The 18,109-nt window shown below is 41.2% G+C and overlaps 1 protein-coding gene across 2 annotated transcripts; it reads left to right on the top strand.

Moving 5' to 3' along the window:
- Positions 1-1,547: 1,547 nt before the first annotated feature.
- LOC122024657 (type IV inositol polyphosphate 5-phosphatase 9-like) lies at positions 1,548-3,698 on the top strand. Of its 2 annotated transcripts, XM_042583321.1 has the most exons (9): positions 1,548-1,664; positions 1,737-1,906; positions 1,981-2,088; positions 2,161-2,503; positions 2,573-2,717; positions 2,794-2,842; positions 2,946-3,054; positions 3,120-3,271; positions 3,352-3,698. In XM_042583321.1, the coding sequence occupies exons 1-9, from the start codon at positions 1,638-1,640 to the stop codon at positions 3,596-3,598; spliced, it is 1,350 nt and encodes a 449-aa protein (XP_042439255.1). In that variant the 5' UTR covers positions 1,548-1,637; the 3' UTR covers positions 3,599-3,698. The 2 variants fall into 2 exon arrangements, with proteins under 2 accessions (XP_042439255.1, XP_042439256.1); XM_042583322.1 differs by lacking the exon at positions 2,794-2,842 and having other exon boundaries at positions 1,590-1,664; positions 2,573-2,757.
- Positions 3,699-18,109: the final 14,411 nt, after the last annotated feature.

Here is an 18,109-nt window from a genome sequence, read left to right as displayed (position 1 = left end):
CTACATTTAGCTGCAAAATTATGTTCCTTTGCTAATCATGGTGACAGAATCGTAAATTCTGTTGCCAAAATCGTCTATGACCCAATTTATTCAGACGATCATATGTCTGTCATAATTTCGTCGCTAAACCCAAATAGCGACAGAAATACCCATCGTTAATACTATTTTTTTTTTGTAGTATTAGTGTTGAAAATTTGAATGGAAACAATAAGAGATGGATGAAGGAGACTTCATTATGTATTAGTTTTTAGTTCCACATTAGGAGTCTCATGAATGTATTGTTGGTTTATATTGTATCATATGCATTAATGTTGTGGACATATGTATGAGAAGATGCTCTCTTTGACTCATGGGTGTGCAGGAGTTGCAAATATATAGATTGCATTAAACTAAGTTAATTTGTGTGCAAGCACGATCTGAGCGCGTTGAATGTCCGATCCGTCAGGGCAAGATTTAAGTGTGTATGATTAATGACGAATTCATAACTGACCGAGCGACAACTACTGATAAGCAAAAATCTTCCACCCACGTCCTCTAGTTTTCTCTCTATCATACACCCTCTCGGCAACTCTACCATGATAGCATTTGGGTACTCTCTTAGTTCACCATGAATAACTTGTACTAGGTTGTATTCGTGGTCTTCTCGTTGTATTCTGGGAAACAGACATCCAGTATGACCCTATAGCACTGCCGGATAGGTCAGCTCGACTCATTGTGGACGATTGTCCGACAATTATTTGCTGGTTGATGGATCAAGATTTGTCTACTACTAATGAAATGCTTATTTGTGTAAGCTGTGACATGATATATAGAACGCTCTTGTTCAAGTAGACATTTGCTCATTCTTCTTGAATCCTCCATGATACAGACCGGAAGCCAACCTTGGCAGCATTTCTACCCACAATCTTAGTCATGATACCTCTAACAATTTTCATGATTGCTAATGTTTTATGCGACTAGATAAACTACTCTGTTATTGTCTTGTAGCTTAAAAGAATGTAATGCAATCCACAATCTTCAATATGTACATATCTTCTCAGCTCATACATATGGTTGCCTTCTCATTACTTGGCTTCACCACAACCTCACTTCCATTTCGTCAAAGGCAAGATACTGATTCTTATGTTCAAGTATTATTCAATTTTAAATCTGAACTTGAAAATGCTGAAACAAGATTGTAATTTACTTCTACTTCATTAATTCGCTTGTTTCAGACATGCAAGTTGGCTTGCCAAGTTGAAGAAATTATTTAAGAGCAAGTGGCACTGCTAGATCAGGTTGGAGGCCACCCTAAGCTACAAGGAAGCTATCTAGCTTAAACAAAGCTCTTTCCACATGAAACCAGTAGCAACATCCTTCAGTGAGGCCATGGACATGGTCCCCAGTTCCTTCTTTGTCTCTCCTTAGTAGACTTATTGTCTCTCTGATTTTATTCTCATCAGTTTGCATGCAGTGTGGCATGCAATGTATGTCTCTACATGCTCATACTATTCAATAAATCAGAAGAGTTTCTTGACTTATTTTTATCTATTTATATTCTCTTTTCAGCCCCATGAAGCTGAAGCTTCTCCTCCTGGATTAGAGTCGTATAGCCTTTTTCTCCTCTCCCTTGCCATTCCTTCAAGCACCAAGTGATCATGCCAGAGAAAGAAAACCAAGGAGAGGTAAGCACTCTTTCCTCTGCAATTTGCTTGCAAGAATCAATCGAGAAAGGCTCAATATACCTTCATGAGCAGGTCTTGTGGCCTAGATTGGTGGCAAACAAGCTGCTGAGATGGCCGGTCGGGAGTAACTCATTTGTCACAGACTTCTCTTGCTCCCAAACATCGCTCGATTTCATCGATTTCGACCGACTGATGATTCCGAAGCAGCTAGTTGGTGATCAGAAGGACACTAGGAAATACAAGTACTTGATCAGAAAACTCAACCTCTGTCATTTTTTTCCTGGACAATTCTAATGCCGGTAACTTACTGTTCCAGACTATTTGTTGGCACTTGGAATGTCGGTGGAGTTCTGCCTTCGGATGATGTGAGCTTGGAGGACTGGTTGGACATACACAACAACTATTATGATATCTATGTGTTGGGGTGAGCTTTAATCAATACCTTCTCATCCCAATGCACTCTTAACTGAACGAGTCGATTAAAATTTGGTTGCAGGTTTCAGGAAATCGTGCCGCTCAGCGCGAAGAATGTGCTCGGTAAGGAGAAAATGAGGATCCTTGCGCAGTGGAACTCACTGATAAGGAAGACGCTGAACAAGTTTTCATGTGGTCTTGGAGGAAGAGAAGGCAAGGCAGGGGAGAAGCAGAAGGTGCACCCGGTAAAGGAAGGCTGCAGCTCTGACGGCGGCGGATTCATGACGGATTTCCACTGCATTATAAGCAAGCTGATGGTCGGCGTTTTGGTGTCAGTGTGGGTGCGTCATGAACTTCAGTGCTACGTTCGCCACCCATCGGTCGCCTGTGTTGGCTGTGGCATCATGGGATGCCTCGGAAACAAGGTAGTCAGTCCATGTCTTTCATTGAAGTTTCTTATTCAGATGGATCATCAGACTTGAGTTTGCATGTAGGGCGCTGTTTCGGCCAGGTTCTGCCTCCATGAGACGAGCTTCTGCTTCGTGTGTTGTCATCTGGCTTCAGGTGGAAAGGAAGGAGACGAGATGAATAGGAACTCAGATGCCATGGAGATTCTCTCAAGAACCAGCTTCCCTCGAGGTCCCTCTCTTGATTTGCCACAAAAAATATTTAACCATGAGTAAGTCTAACTATTCACCCAATTTGAATGTATCAGTCCTTAACTACCTTAAAATCTGGACTAATTCCATCAAACTATCCTTTAGGTGAGTCAGCTCCACATAATCTAGTGCAGAATACTGCAAGTTGTTTTTTTTTTAAAAAAAAAATGATCAGACCAATAATTCAGTTTTGGGGTACTGAATGCAGACGAGTGATCTTGTTGGGCGATTTGAACTATAGAATCTCTTTGCCTGAGGCGATGACGAGATCACTGGTGGAGCAAAAGCAGTGGAACACATTGTTTGAGAAAGATCAGGTAACTCTCACTCTTGATTGAAGTTATAATCTCTGCTCTGTTTTCACTGAGGACAATGGCTGCAGCTCAGAGCAGAGTTCTCCAAAGGAAGGGTGTTTGAAGATTGGCAAGAAGGTGGCATAACATTTCCCCCTACATACAAATACTACCCCAACTCCGACGACTACTACGGATGCATTCGAGGCCAAAAAGGCGAGAAAAGGCGAGCTCCGGCATGGTGAGATATTGATGATATTGGGTTGTTCAGGGTTGACATTTCCGTTTACTTTTTGAATTATCGAGTGTGACTTTGTACAGGTGCGATAGAATTCTTTGGCACGGAGAAGGAATTAAGCAAAAGCGATACGAGCGGTGTGAGTCAAAGCTCTCCGACCATCGACCAGTGCGAGGAATCTTCACTGTCAATGTGGACGTCCCGGTGAGTCTGAACTCGCTAAGAAGAATCTTCTTCTCAGAAAGGTTTCATTCTGGAAGAAACGGATTATTTGAGGAAGATGATCACAGTATGGAAAGAGCAAACAATCGTATTCACTATAGTCTGTAGCTTTCTGCATGCTAGCTAGCTACTTCATATCCAGGCCTCTCACTATGGCTTTTTATGATGGCATCATAGTGAGATTTGGTTATATAAACCATAAATTTTGTTGAACATATATATATATTTAATAAATAAATTCTTCCATTTGAGAAGTTTTAGACTATTAATTCTGGAATGGTTACTTAGATATGGAGGAGGAGAATGAATACGTATGGATCTCAGGAATTTCTGAAATGCATGCAAATGCTGAGCTAGGATTCAGTTATGTGGCTCACACCTTCTTTTGCTTAATTATTACAATTTGAGGTAAGAAATTGAACTAAAGAAGATTTCATTAATCCCAAATAGTCTATGATAAGATATAGACAAATAAATTATAGAAGAGACATTTTATCTTAACACAATAACTCTTTATATGTTAGAGATCAGACACTCAATAAAATATTTTATACCTATTAAAAATTAACCCAAATTCTATTAAAATACATATAGTAAATATTAACTATGTCAACTCGTGATAATAAGAAATCATTCATTTGGATTGTAATTGATGGTTAGAATTGGAGAGAGAAGGGGCATTGATCTCAAATAAGTATTTGTGGTTCAAAGTGGAGGAGGTGAATAATCTCCAATTGATTGATTTATTTTGTGTTTGGTTTGAACAAGTATTTAATTTAATAGATTAATTTTGAAGGTGACTAGATGATCTTTTGAATATTTATTATTTACAGTACCAAAGGAAAGTTACTTATGCTGGAATTAAAAAAAGGGACATGACAAAGTCTTGGACTCATTTGTCAATTCTCAATAAAAGCAGCATTGGTCGAGAAGGATGAGATATCATATGTGATATTTATTTATTAGGTGAAAATTAATATATATTAAAGGGCACTTGTGTTTATATATTCATTGTACATCCTTACCCCTCATATCCGTAGACTACTGAGTTTGATCCGAGCACTTGGAAGTCCTTCCGGATGCCTCGATCTTCGGAAATGAATTGGGACGTCCGGATAGCTCTCGCCTATGGATGTATAAAGTAAGAATACGCAGGATAAAATTTTTTAGACAATTTTACTATGCTGAGTGACACGTGTGGGATATATGTATAAATAAAACTTGCGTACATGAGAGCAATGATCTCTTAAAAAAAAAAATAAAAAAATAATTTAAATAGAGCTTAATAGAAATTAAAATTTAAAAATTAATATATTTTATTTAAAATATGATAAATTTTATATAAAATATATTTCTCAAGATTTTTTAAAAAGTATAACACCATACAAAATATGTTTTCCAAATTTTTTCAAAAAATGTAATACCAAAAAAATAAAATAATCATTGAAAAAATCTAGATGTTCTAGCATTTTGAGAAGCAAAATCAACCATAAAATTTTCAAATCAATTTTTTCTAATACCTAATTTTCGATGCATAATATTGTCAAGTCATTTACATTAAGCATCACTTTCGTCCTTTTAGGACGGTCTAGTGACTAGCGCATGAGGTGTTGTCACCATGAGATTTGGGATTCGAATCTCGACAAAGCTGAGGAGGGGGTTGGCGGAAGCGTTGGGAGTGAGCGTATTCACATTTTACTACCAATTGGCATCACTTTCTCTCAATTCTTCCTACTCATTGATTGCATAATCATTTAGTTTTTCTTAATTATTCGATTGTTACTCATTTGTTATTTGATCCTTTATTTTTTCTTAATTATTCGATTGTTACTCATTTGTTGTTTGATCATTTAGTTTTTCTTGACTTTCTTCTTGTAATTTATCAACTGAATATTCAATTGAAGAGCTAGGTTTAAAAAACTTATGAAGAACACCTTTGTGAATTTAAATAATATGTTTCACTCTTTTTCTTTCTTTTTTTTTGTTTTGACTCCTAGATTGATATTTCTTTGGAAATATGTTTGTATTACAAATTTCAAATGTAAAAATAAAATACACAAAATCAGCAACAAAATTGGCAATGAAACAAACACAAGTAATAAAAAATAATAGTGAAAGAACAATAAAACATGTTCGTGCTTAGAACAATTGATATAATCTATTCTATGATGATTAAAATTGAGATGATTTATTTAAACTCTTTCAAATCTATAAGAAAAATCATAAAATATTGGACTCCAATACAATATTAATAATTAATATTGAATATTGACTAAGTTTATATATTAATGAATTATAATATTGATGAAATTAAAATTTCAATTGGAGAATAGATTTTTCTTATTTAATTAGAAGATATTCAAAGGAGAAAAAGGAAGAAAATTAATGTTCATGATTCAAATTTTACTTTTCAAAGTCTTTAGACTTCTATAAACGAATTAATAAAAAAAGAGTTGTACAACGAAACAAAAGAGAATTTGTTTTTTCTTTCTTGTCTTTTTAGAATTTTTTTCCTTAAATTTAATGGAAAATATATATTTTTTTCTTTATTAAAATAATACAATAGTATATATATTTTGGACCTTTATTAAAATAATCCAATAAAATCTTTTTTTTAGATTTTTATTAATACAATCTAATTATATATAATATATATTATATATGCATATCAAATTTAGGGCCCCTAAAAATTAGGGGACCTAGGATATCAACCCCGGTGACATGCCTCAGTGTCAGCCCTGACTAAAACCGTACCCACTATAGATAAACTATCATACATTGATCATCTGTGCCACGCCATGGGGACAGAATGCAATGAGCTCAAGATCACTCACAAGATTGTTCTTCCTAAAAGAGAATCATCAGGATTGACCGGATTAAATCACCAAATCAAATCAAATTAATATTAAAATTATTAAAATAATTCTATTATAATTATTAGAATAATTCTAAAAATAATTCTTAGAATAATTATGTTATTTATTAATTGGTCAATTGACCAAGTACTTCTTAAACATTATATATTGTATTATCTTTAGGACAAATGTTAATGAACAATAAGTTTTATTATTGCTATCATATTATTTCTTACTCTCTCCCTATTTTTCTTCTCCTTCTTCTCCTCCTCCTTCTTACACTTCCTTGTTTAAGGCCAGGAACAACTATTTCTGAAACTCCAATTCAGGAAACAAATTTCAACTAACAATTCCTCAATAGATGATGATACGGTGCATAACGATGGGGTCCAATAAGGCCAAATAGTCAGAAGTCAAGGGGACGTGACAGTCAACAGTTAGGGAAAGAAAAAGTGGGGTCGCCTTACGTCCACAACCGCATGATTCTCGGTCGAGTGCTTACAGATCAGGATCCCAAATCTGAGACATGATGTGCAACCGGGAGTAATGCCTGACCTGATTCGATTGGTCGAGTTTTCTCAGCTCGGTCTACATGTCTAGGCCTAGTGCTCTTAATGGGCCAACTCTCGATCAACTCTTTAGCAATCCAAACGGGAAGATGGGGCTCTCGCCATAGCTCGTCCTTCTCATCAAGACTCGAGCCAGGTGTTATACCCGAAAGATCATCCCGGGCTGCCCCTAGTCAAACTCGGGTGGGACAGAAGGTGCTAGGCGACAACAAGGTCAAGGAATCGTAACTGTTTGTTAGAGAATAGTTGTTGTATGCTAGGGAATATACCCATGGTCCACTGTCATTTGCGAATAGAACCTTCTTCCATTCTATAGAAGGGTGTCACGTGTCCTCCATCATCCAACAGGTCATGACATCCGACATTCTCTGATATCAGTCAAGCTCCAGATCTACACACGGTCATATAAAAAGGGAGGTCCTCTCCTTTGAGTAGGTACACACGTACATTTGCACTTGTCCTCTACAGTTCTTTTTCCTTCATACACCTTTCTTCTGGGGAAAAAGTACCTGACGAGCGTTGGAGGGCATGTGTCGGGGACTTTTCCCCTAGCGTCTGGTCTCTAACGTTCCGTGTGCTTGTTTGAGTATGCGCAGAGCTTAAGTACTGCCGGCTTAGTTACCGTCGTCCGTTAGTGCCACGTGAGGGTCCATTCTCTTGGGTGCGTACGATAAGGGTGTCCTAGTCGCCTCTCCGTTAACACTAGTAACAGCTCCTCCGACCTTCGTCTAGGATTAATTTGGCACCGTCTGTGGGAACTTCCCTTCGCCTGTTTTGGAACGTGAAGATGGAGGATACCGGAAGAATCAATGTCACCATGCCAGTAGAAGAATATGAACTATTCAAGGAAGCCAAGAGGCAACGGCTTTTGAAAAACAAACCACCGCTTCACACCCACGCAAGATGACCGCAATTTCCAAGGACCAGACATGGGATCTAAAAGAAAACAGCTCGAGGGATTTCCCTCAAGCCTTCTACCGAGAGCCCTGCCCGGACTTTTACAACAAGGGCCCACACTGTTATAATAAGAAAGAACAACCACAGGTCTCCATGACTGAAAGCTCCCCGCCTAGGGATTCAAAGAAGGGGAAAGTCATAGTCATCTAGGAGGAGCCTAGGGAGGTACCCAAAGAGCAAGTGTCCTCTCTAAGGGTACTTGAGGAAAAGCTATCGAAGGGGTACAAGACACCAACTATTGGAGAATATGATGGTAGTAAGGACGCGGAGGACCACCACCAAAAGTTTCAGAATGTTGCACTGCTGCACCAATACAGCGACGCCATCAAGTGCAGGTGTTCTTAAACACTCTATGCGTCTCGGCACAAAAATGGTTCGATGGACTGCCAAACGGGTCCATCACCTACTTTCAAGACTTCAAGACCATTTTCCTACGCTATTTTCCAGTAGTAGGAAATATCAGAAGACAGATCACTATCTCTTTGCCCTCAAACAAGGGTCTGCTGAGCCCCTGAGAAGTTATATCAAACGCTTTAACCAGGTAGCCCAAGATGTCCCGTCCGCTACCACAGAAATATTGATGAGCATCTTCTCCCATGATCTGGTGGAGGGAGAGTTCTTCCGAGCCCTCATTCGGGAGCTCGTAAAGAACTTTGATGAGATGCTGGGGAAGGCCTCTAGCTAGATTGACATAGAAGAAGCCCAGGCAGCTCGGCGGAAAGTAGACAAGGTGTCTGCTCCTGCCAACAAGCCGAAGAAAAGGCTGCCCTAACCTCCAGCTCGGCCTTTTCCCAACTCCCTGGATGCTCGACCAGGATTCCCACCCAATCAGGATGCCAAGATGGGTCAACGGGTAGAATTTGTCCAAGCCCCAAGACCTGGTTAGTGGGGATCTTGCTATTGCACTTACCATAGGTCCCACACCTATGCCATGGGTTATTACATCCAGTTCGCTCGTGACTCTCGACGCGCAATTGAACTAGGCCTACCCCCACCGAAGATCATGCCCAAACTTTAGAGGCTGCTGGCTAGCTAGCTTGCCATAGCAGGTCAGTCAGGTAAATCCCTGCTCGAAAATACAGGTCAGGGGAGCCAGCAGCTAGGCCGGGGCAAGGAGCCAGGGGAATCCCCTGAGGAGGAGAATAGGGGAAATGTGGCCATCCGAGAGATCGGCATGATCTCTAGGGGGCCCACAGGTGGAGATTCCTCCAAGACTCGGAAATCTCATGAGTGCCGCCCGAAGATACATGTTGTAGAATGAAGCCGGGAACAAGCTGCCGGGCCTATAATCAGTTTTGGACCACAAGACCTGGAGGGGTTAGAGCTCCCACATGATGATGTCCTAATAATCAAAGCTATCATAGCCAACGGCCGCGTGGCCAGGGTTTTCGTTGATATCGAAAGCTCTATCAATGTGTTGTTCAAGAATGCATTTGAGGGCATGCAAATCAACGCCAGTGAGCTCTGGCACGTAGCCACTTCATTGTACAGGTTCACCGTTAATGAGGTAAGACCAATGGGCCAAATCAAGCTAGCCATATCTTTGGATAGCGAGCCCCTAGTGAGGACGCGGAAAAGCACTTTCATAGTGGTGGATTCACTATCCTCGTACAACGTTATCCTGGGAAGACCGACACTGCACGAGTTCCAAGCGACAGTCTCCACTTTCCATCAGAAGATTAAATTCCCTGTAGGAGACCAGGTCGGGGAAGTCAGAGGTGAGCAATTGGTCTCTCGCAGGTGTTATATTGACATGGTGAGAGTAGAGGTTCGCAAGGCTCAGAGAACCCAGGATGGTGGAATCCACGTCATCCAAGAGGAGCCTCTACCTATAGCTGAGGAACTCATTCCTCAGGAGGAGGTCCAGCTCTATCCAAAGCGCCCGAAGAGAATCACCCGTATATCAGGCGATCTACCAATCGAGATCAAGACAGATCTGATCAAATGCCTGACATGCAATAGGGATGTTTCGCTTAGTCCCCTAAGGAGCTACTAGGAGTCGAGCTCGAGATAGCGGAGCACAAACTTTATCTTCTATCTGATGTTCGGCTAGTCAAGCAGAAGAAGCGGAACTTTTAAACTGAACAAAATAAGATCATCCGAGCTGAAGTAGACCAGCTCTTAGAAGCAGGGCACGTTAAAGAGGTACAGTTCTCATCTAATAATAAGTGGAGGATCTGCATCGACTTCAGAGACCTCAACCGGGCCAACCCCAAAGACTACTACTCGTTACCAAGAATTGACCAGATGGTGGATTCTACTTCGGGTTGTGAGAGGATCTGTATGCTTGATGCTTATCAAGGATACCATTAGATCCCTCTCGCTCGGGAAGATCAAGAGAAGGTTAGCTTCATCACAGCCGATGACACTTTCTGCTATTATATCATTCGGTCTACGCAACGCTGGAGCTACCTATTAGCGAATGATGGACAAGATCTTCCAGAAGCAGATTGGGTGAAACATGGAAGTTTACGTAGACGACATCCTCATCAAATCCACCACAACCACTAGCCTTATAGCCAACATGGAAGAAACCTACGGTACCCTACGGCAGTATGGCTTAAAGTTAAATCCACTGAAGTGCTTGTTCAGGGCCCGAGGAGGAAAATTCTTGGGGTATCTCATTACTGAGCGAGGAATCAAAGCTAATCCAGAGAAGGCTCAGGCCCTCTGGGACATGCAGGCGCCCAGGAATCTGAAGGAAGCACAAAAGCTGGTAGGCAGGATTACGGCACTCTCTCGGTTCATATCCCGATCTGCAGATCAAACACTCCTCTTCTTCAAGGTGCTTAGAAGGGTTTCCAAGTTTCAATGGGATGAAGAATGTAGCAGAGCTTTTGAGGAACTGAAGCAGTATCTGGAAACCTTACCCTCTTTATTTAAGCCTATTGCAGGAGAGCCGCTCTAGGTATATCTATCAGCTACCCCTGAGACCGTGGGGGCGATATTTGTAAAAGAGCAAGACGATGTACAACCGCTAGTGTACTTCTTCAGCCACTTATTGAAAGGAGTCGAGTTCCGATACACGACCCTAGAAAAGTTGGGTTATGGATTGGTCCTCATGGCTCGTCTCTTAAGACCTTACTTCTTAGCACACCCCATTACAGTCCTGACCAACAACACCATGGGAAGACTCTTACTAGCATGGAGATAGCTGGTCATCTCATCAAATGGGCAACTAAGTTAGAAGAATACGATATACAATATCAATCCCGAACTGCGATTAAGGCGCAAGCCCTGACAGATTTTTTGACGGAGGTTCATCAGCTTGACTTTGAAGAAACCTAGAAGGTCCATGTAGATGGTGCTGGAGCAATCTGGGTGCCCTAGGTTTTGATGTTTGGGAAAAGGTTTAAGTTAGGTTTATTGTTATATTTGATATGCATTGTGAGTGTGCAGGATAGAGGTACAACAAGGAAAGTCTAAGGGTGATCTTGGCAAAGGAGGAAAGTCCAAGGGTGAGTCTTGACGGTGTAAGTCCAAGTATGTAGTCTTGACAATGTAAGTCCAAGTGTGACTTGACAAAGGATGAAGTCCCAGAGCATGGATCTTGACAGTGAAGACCCGATAATGATGACAAGGTTAATGGAAGCTCCAGAAGGCAAGTCGTGAAGGATGGGGAGGCATCCGAGGGACGCAAGGTTGATGGAGGAGACTAGAAGGCTAGGTCTATGTTATGCGGACAAGGGCGAGTGTATGAGAGATTGTACTTAGGGTAAAATTTCGTTGTGCACTGTAGCATTACTGCAGCAGTACTGTAGCGCTACTGTAGCAGTCGATTGGTGTTTTCATCAGTCGACTAGTAGTCGACTGTTGGCTTGTAACAGTCAAATTTCACTTATGATCAGTCGGCTGGTGGTTGTACTAGTCGACTGGTGAATTACTTCTCCAAGTGGGTGGAGGTAGAAGCCCTAGATAGGATAACGGAAGGAGCTATCATCCAGTTCCTATGGAAGAACATCTTGTGTCGATTCGGAATCCCTCACAAGTTGGTCTCAGACAATGATCGACAGTTCCAAGGATGCAAGATTCAAAAATGGTGTCGAGGATTTGGCATCACTCAGACTTTCACTTCTGTGGCCTACTCGTAAGGCAATGGGTAGATCGAGTTCACTAACAGAGAGATAGTTCGCGGGCTAAAAGTCGAGCTGGACCATGTAGGAGGTGATTGGGTTGAAGAGCTCCCTAGCATTCTTTGGACATATCGCACAACTCCACGAGAGAGCACGAGACTTACCCCTTTCCATCTCATCTATGGCAACAAAGAAGTTGTGCCAATCGAGGTAGGCGTCCCGTCCGATCAGCGGTTACTGTATGACCTTGAGAATGCTGAGCGACGACTTCTAAAGCTAGATTTAATCAGTGAAACCCAGAAAAGGACGACTTCCCAGTTAACCGCGTATTGGAAGAGGATAAGACAGACCTATGACAAGAAGATGATCCCCTGCTTATTCGGAGAAGGGAATTTAGTATGGAAAAGGATCAGACCAGTCAAAGAGGTAACTAAGTTAGTACCTCAGTGGGATGCCCCTTATAAGGTCATCAAGAAGCTTGCATCCGATGCTTATTATCTAGAGGATGTTCAAGGTAGAAGTTTGGAGCACCCCTGGAGTGCTAATTACCTCTAGCCCTATCGTGTCTGAGAGTATGATTCTTTGTAACAGTGGTTGTTTAATAGAAAGATCTCAGGCCCAGAGATGAGAGCTACGGGCATATGAGCAAAACCCTAGTCGGTTAAACCTGACCCGAGTCAAGCTTTCGGTTAGGCACTTTGGAAGTCCTCATTAGACGACCTCGAGTCGCGAATGTAAGACTTAGATAGATTCTACTACAAGCCTCAGACTAAGCTTTTCAACCCTGGTTGGTTGTTTCAGCCGGGGCGGGTAGAGATTCAAAAAGATCTATCACATAAAGTTCTGGGGCTAGTGACCTAAAGCACTGTACCTCACTTACACACGTGAATCTAGCTCGAGGAAATAGGAAAACCTTTAGGAAAATACTAAGGAGCCATAAAACAAACTTTCATAAATAGGGAACAAGACAATACATGTGCTAGACAGAGAAGTCATTGAAATTCAGAAAAAATATCATCCGACATTTCTCTAATGATCTGATGATGGTCTAAGAAATCATCAGGAGGATCAGACGATAAATACCCTCCCTCTTGGAGTTGTTGGACTACTCCTACTACTCCATAGGCCAGTGATCGAATGAAGCGATCTCCTACCTGAGAGCCAAACTCTTGAGAATGTAGATACTTGGCCCGATCAGCCAATCGTTGCTCGTCCTCTCCCACCCGATAAGTCTCCAAGGCCTGAGTTGACTGAGACAACACCAATTGGGCTTGAGATAGCTCTACTCGCACTGAGTCTAACTCTGTAGTCTGAGATTCCAGATCCCTTCTATGGTCTATGAGGAGCATGTTCTTAGAGTTAAGTTCCTGGGTCAAGTGATCCATCTCTTGTTTGTGCATGAGCTTGAAGTCCTCTAAGGTTGTAGTTTGTTGAACCAGCTTTGCTTGTACCCTCCTTCAGGGTTAGCTCCTCTTGGTACTTAGCTTCAGATGACTGGTGGAGTGCTTCTAGTCTCTTCTTGTCATCTTAGAGTTGGCCAATCTCTAGTTGGGCCTCGCCTAGGGTCTATTCCTGGGAGGCATTCATCTTTCTTAAGGTCTCCACCTCTGCCTTTAGTTGGAACACGACCGAAGAAGGGTCAGAGAGTTGAAACTCTAGGCCAGCCACACGATCCGTTAAGATCTTATTCAACTGATGTATATGTGATAATGCCTGATTTAAGCGCAACGACTGGGCAAACATCTATTCATAAAAATAGGTAGTTAGAATAGGAGGAGGGGATCCGCAAGAGAAAGTGAAGGCTTACCATGGTGGCAGTTTCAGAGGACAGGTCCACCTGGGCAGGCAGTGATAAGGTATCCATCGCCTTTATAGTCTGCTCCCATTGAGTCGCTAGTTGACTCTCTTGATGGTCGGTTGCTTGGATGTGAAGAAGTAGAGAAATGAGGCATTGTTTTCTAGCATCCCTTGGAGCATTGTGGTGGTGGCCGAAACTTGGAAGCAAGGAAGGCTTTGGTGGATTTCTTCTTGGTAGATCATCACCCACACGACGTCCAAGAGAAGGAGAGGAATACAATAGAAGATCAAGAGATTTTTGTTAACAAAGAAAGGTATAACTAGTTGTTTTGTTCCGCATCATACTAGTTTTCTTTGTACGGATTTTGAATTACCAAACACAAGAGACTAACGATTCTAGGCAATCGAATTTATGTTTCGATTTTGTGTTTCTTTTATTTTTTTGATCTTGTGATTCGATTGTTCTTAATGGTTAAACCTAGGATTACTATAAGGAGATTAAATATTGAATTTCGTTGAAAGGCTTTGTCTAGGAAGTGGTGGATGATCCCATACCCAAAAAGGTCTAGTGTCTCGCCATGTTTAACCTGGAAGCCGATCTTTGAAATAAATATTTAATCAACTTTGTAACATGGGTGGATTTAGATCAATAATGTTAAACATCGTTTGCTATCCAAGTCAAAACCTCTAAGAACAGATAAGTTGAATTTGGAATCAATAATGTTAAGTTCTGTTTGCGATTTTAAATTTAATTTCTAAAGAACACAATAGGTTGTTAGGAAAGGTTCGGGACTTGTACAAAAATTTTGTACAGGGGAACTAGTACGATATTCCGAGTAGCAACCAACAGCTATAACGCGTCGCAGCAAACCAAAGCAAAGGCGCTGCAGCAGTGGAAATAATTTAGAATCATTATTTAAGCAAGTTTAAATAGGAAGACGACAATTAAATATTTTTAGGGTTAATCTTTTGACAGAAATATGACTTCTAAAAAAATGACTAAATGAGTTAGCTGCCCCAAGTTGTGACAGTTATATGGGGAGTTAGCTACTCCAAGGTATAGCAGTTATGAGTCGAAGTAGTTGCTATAAGGTGTAGTTGTTATATAGTCGAAGTAGCCATTCGCAAAATGTAGCATGGTAGCAAAGCAAAGCAAAGGCGCTGTAGCAGCGGAAATAATTTAAAATTATTTTTTTAGCATGTTGATACACTGCTACAAAAATATAGTTACTGGGTTAATTTATGCTAGAAAATATGCCTACTAGAAAAACGATCGATGCTAAGATAGCTGCTGCAAGGTGTAGCAATTATGAGTCAAAGCAGTCATTCGCAAGTTGTAGCAGCACAGCAAAGCCAAGGCGCTGAAGCAGCGGAAAGATTGAGCAAAAATGATTTTTGAATCAAGTTGATATACACAATATGAAAACTATGACTATTGGGTTAATCTCTGCTAGAAAATAGGGCTTCTAGAAAAAAGACTTATCAAGTTAGCTGCTACAAGGTGTTGCAGCTACACGGAGAGTTAACTGCTACACGTTGTAGCAGTCACCTCTTCATGTAGCTGCTACACCTTGTCGCAACAAAGAAAGGTCCAATGTAGAGCAGACGGTTGTTGCAGCCGTCGACCTTCCACGTAGTAACATAATTCCTTCCAACCTTCTACAACGACTAATCCAAGATGAGCTGCTACAAGGACGGTTTCCTGCAAAGTAGTTGATGCAACATTTAGAAGCAAAGCAAAGACGTGATGCATCTTTATACAATTATTTCAGCTATTATGATAGACCAATTTTTGTAAGCTATAGCGGTGTGGATTAACAAATTAAAATGGAGTGAGGTGGTAGGATCTCACAGCAGCTGTACGATTGAAGACGCCAGAGAAACCTTCCCGCCGGGAGCGCGAGGGACGAGGGACGAGTTTCGACGGAGGACGTTGAAGGAGGGAGCGAGCGAGGGGAAGAGAGAGCGGCGAGGGAGATTTTAATATTAAACTTTCCCGGCGGGAGCGTGAGGTCGGTCGGACGTCGGACGTCGGAGACGGAGGGAGCGAGGGAGTGAGGGAGAGAGCGGCGAGGGAGAGATTTTAATATTAAACTTTTCCGGCGGCTTGTGAAGTCAGTCGGACGACGGAGGGAGCGAGAGTGGGAGAAGCACGGCGCGGGAAATTTTAATTTTAATTTGGGTAATTTTCGCCGCTGAAGTTTTGACCAGAGGCCCGAAGGGGAGAGAGAATAAAAAGGAATATTTTATTTGTAGGGAAACCTTGCTGGCAACGCCACGTCTGCGCGTCACTCACGGTTGCGCACAAAGCGTCACCCAGCATATCAAATATATATATATATATATATATATATATATATATATATATATATATATATATATATATATATATATATATATATATATATATATATATATAAATCTAAATAATAATATATTAAATACATATTTTACATAAAATATAAATAATCAATAAAATACATTATCTATATGTATATATAATATAAAATATAAATAAAGAGTGAGACCATAAAACATTATTGAAAGGTTTTTTTTTTTTTTTTTTTTTGAAAACGGAAATATGAGTTAAGAGTGATATTGCAGGAGCTAGAGAAAAACTTCTACAACAACTTACCATTGAACATAATCTAAAAGTTGGATAATTAAAATAAAAACCTTTTATTTTATCTTATCAATTAAATTTAGCTTTCTAAATATACTAAATTATTACAGCTTCACTTGCCCGCGGGAAAAGAAATAGAGTTTAGCTTTTTAACAGAGGGGAGGGAAAGCGAACGCGGGAATGGTTGATGGTGGCGTTGGCCTTGATGGCGTTGTCGTCGGAGGATGAAGATGAAGCTACGTACGTCTAACTTGTTGAACTTCGGCAACTCCATCACATCTGCCGATATGCAGGAAAAGAGAAGGAAAAAAACTATATACGGGAGTGCAATGAGCTCAAGATCACTCACAAGTCAGAAGGTTGTTCCTTTTTTATGACCAGGAACAACAATTTCTGAAACATCATTCAGGAAACAGATTTCAACAAACAATTCCTTAAAAAGTAAACAAAAAACATAAAAATGATTTGTTTGATAGAAGCGGTTCTAATGGATACAGTGGACAGGTTGTAAACCGGCCTGTTATCTTTCCACCATTGAAAGCGAATGGGTGTGATTGCTCTGTGAAACCAGCCTGACCCAGTCCCCTCCCACATTATGAAACAGCCAAACCGGGCTTACGCTCAGTTTCACTGTTTTACTATCAACTTGGAACGGGCAGGCCAGCGACAATACAACCGTTCACACCACAGAACTCAACTGTCTCATTCAAACCATTTGCTGCCCCCGCTTGAGTGAAAAGCTGACGCAACTCAGCCCGGCGAGCAACACATTCACAAAAACAAATATATTTTTACAAAAAATCATATAATTTAACAATGTGGGACTACGAGAGTTTCGTTTTGGACCACGTGAGAAGGCGTTGGTTCACCTGGGTCAGCTTTACAATTGTGACAGAAGATAAGACCTTGCTTCGCAGCGGCGCGAGATGGTTGGTGGCGGCGGCGCTGGGCTCGACGGCGGCTAGATCGTCGTATGAATAGAAGTTCAAATGCATGCCGTTCGTCCTTGTGCCTTCCCAAGAACAATTGTCCTGAAACTTCAGCTGAGCAAATATAGAAATCATGCTAAGGGTCGTCAGCTAATTAATCGAACACGAATCGTTGCATTTTCTGCAATTACACTCTACTCGGCCGATTCCTTCCCGGGGTCAAAACTTGATACGATGTATAAAAGTGGGTCTGATAAGGTCAAACAATAAAAAGTTAAGGGGACGTGATGATCAATAGTCAAAGGGACGTGATAGTGAAAGGTCAAGGCGACCTGGCGATCAATAGTTAAGGGGGCGTGACAGTCAAAAGTCAAGAAAATGTGACAATCAACTGTCAAGAAAAAGAGAATTGGATCGTCTCATATCATTAGTCGCATATTTTCTGGACGGTCATAGCTAGGGCATGCCCCCCATATCTGAGACATAAGATGGAGCTCGTGCTAATTCCTAACTACCCCCGATTGATCAGACATTCCCAACTCAGGTCGTATAGCCATGCCTAGCTAATACTTTCACTATGACAACTTCCGACCTGCCCTTTAACGATCAAGGCGTGAAAGATGGGCCCCTCACCACAGCTCATCCTCCTCATCAAGACTCAAGCCGAGTGGTACATCTGAATGGTCATCCTGAGCTGTCTATAACTAAACCTAAGCAGGACGGAAAGCGCTAAGTGACAACAATTTCAGGGAATCGTAACCTCCTGCTGGATAATAACTGTCATACGTCATGGAATATTCCAGTGATCTGCTATCA

Source organism: Zingiber officinale, chromosome 9B, assembly GCF_018446385.1.
Source record: "Zingiber officinale cultivar Zhangliang chromosome 9B, Zo_v1.1, whole genome shotgun sequence".
NCBI classification, from domain to species: domain Eukaryota; kingdom Viridiplantae; phylum Streptophyta; class Magnoliopsida; order Zingiberales; family Zingiberaceae; genus Zingiber; species Zingiber officinale.
This window is presented reverse-complemented; position numbering and strand designations above follow the sequence as displayed.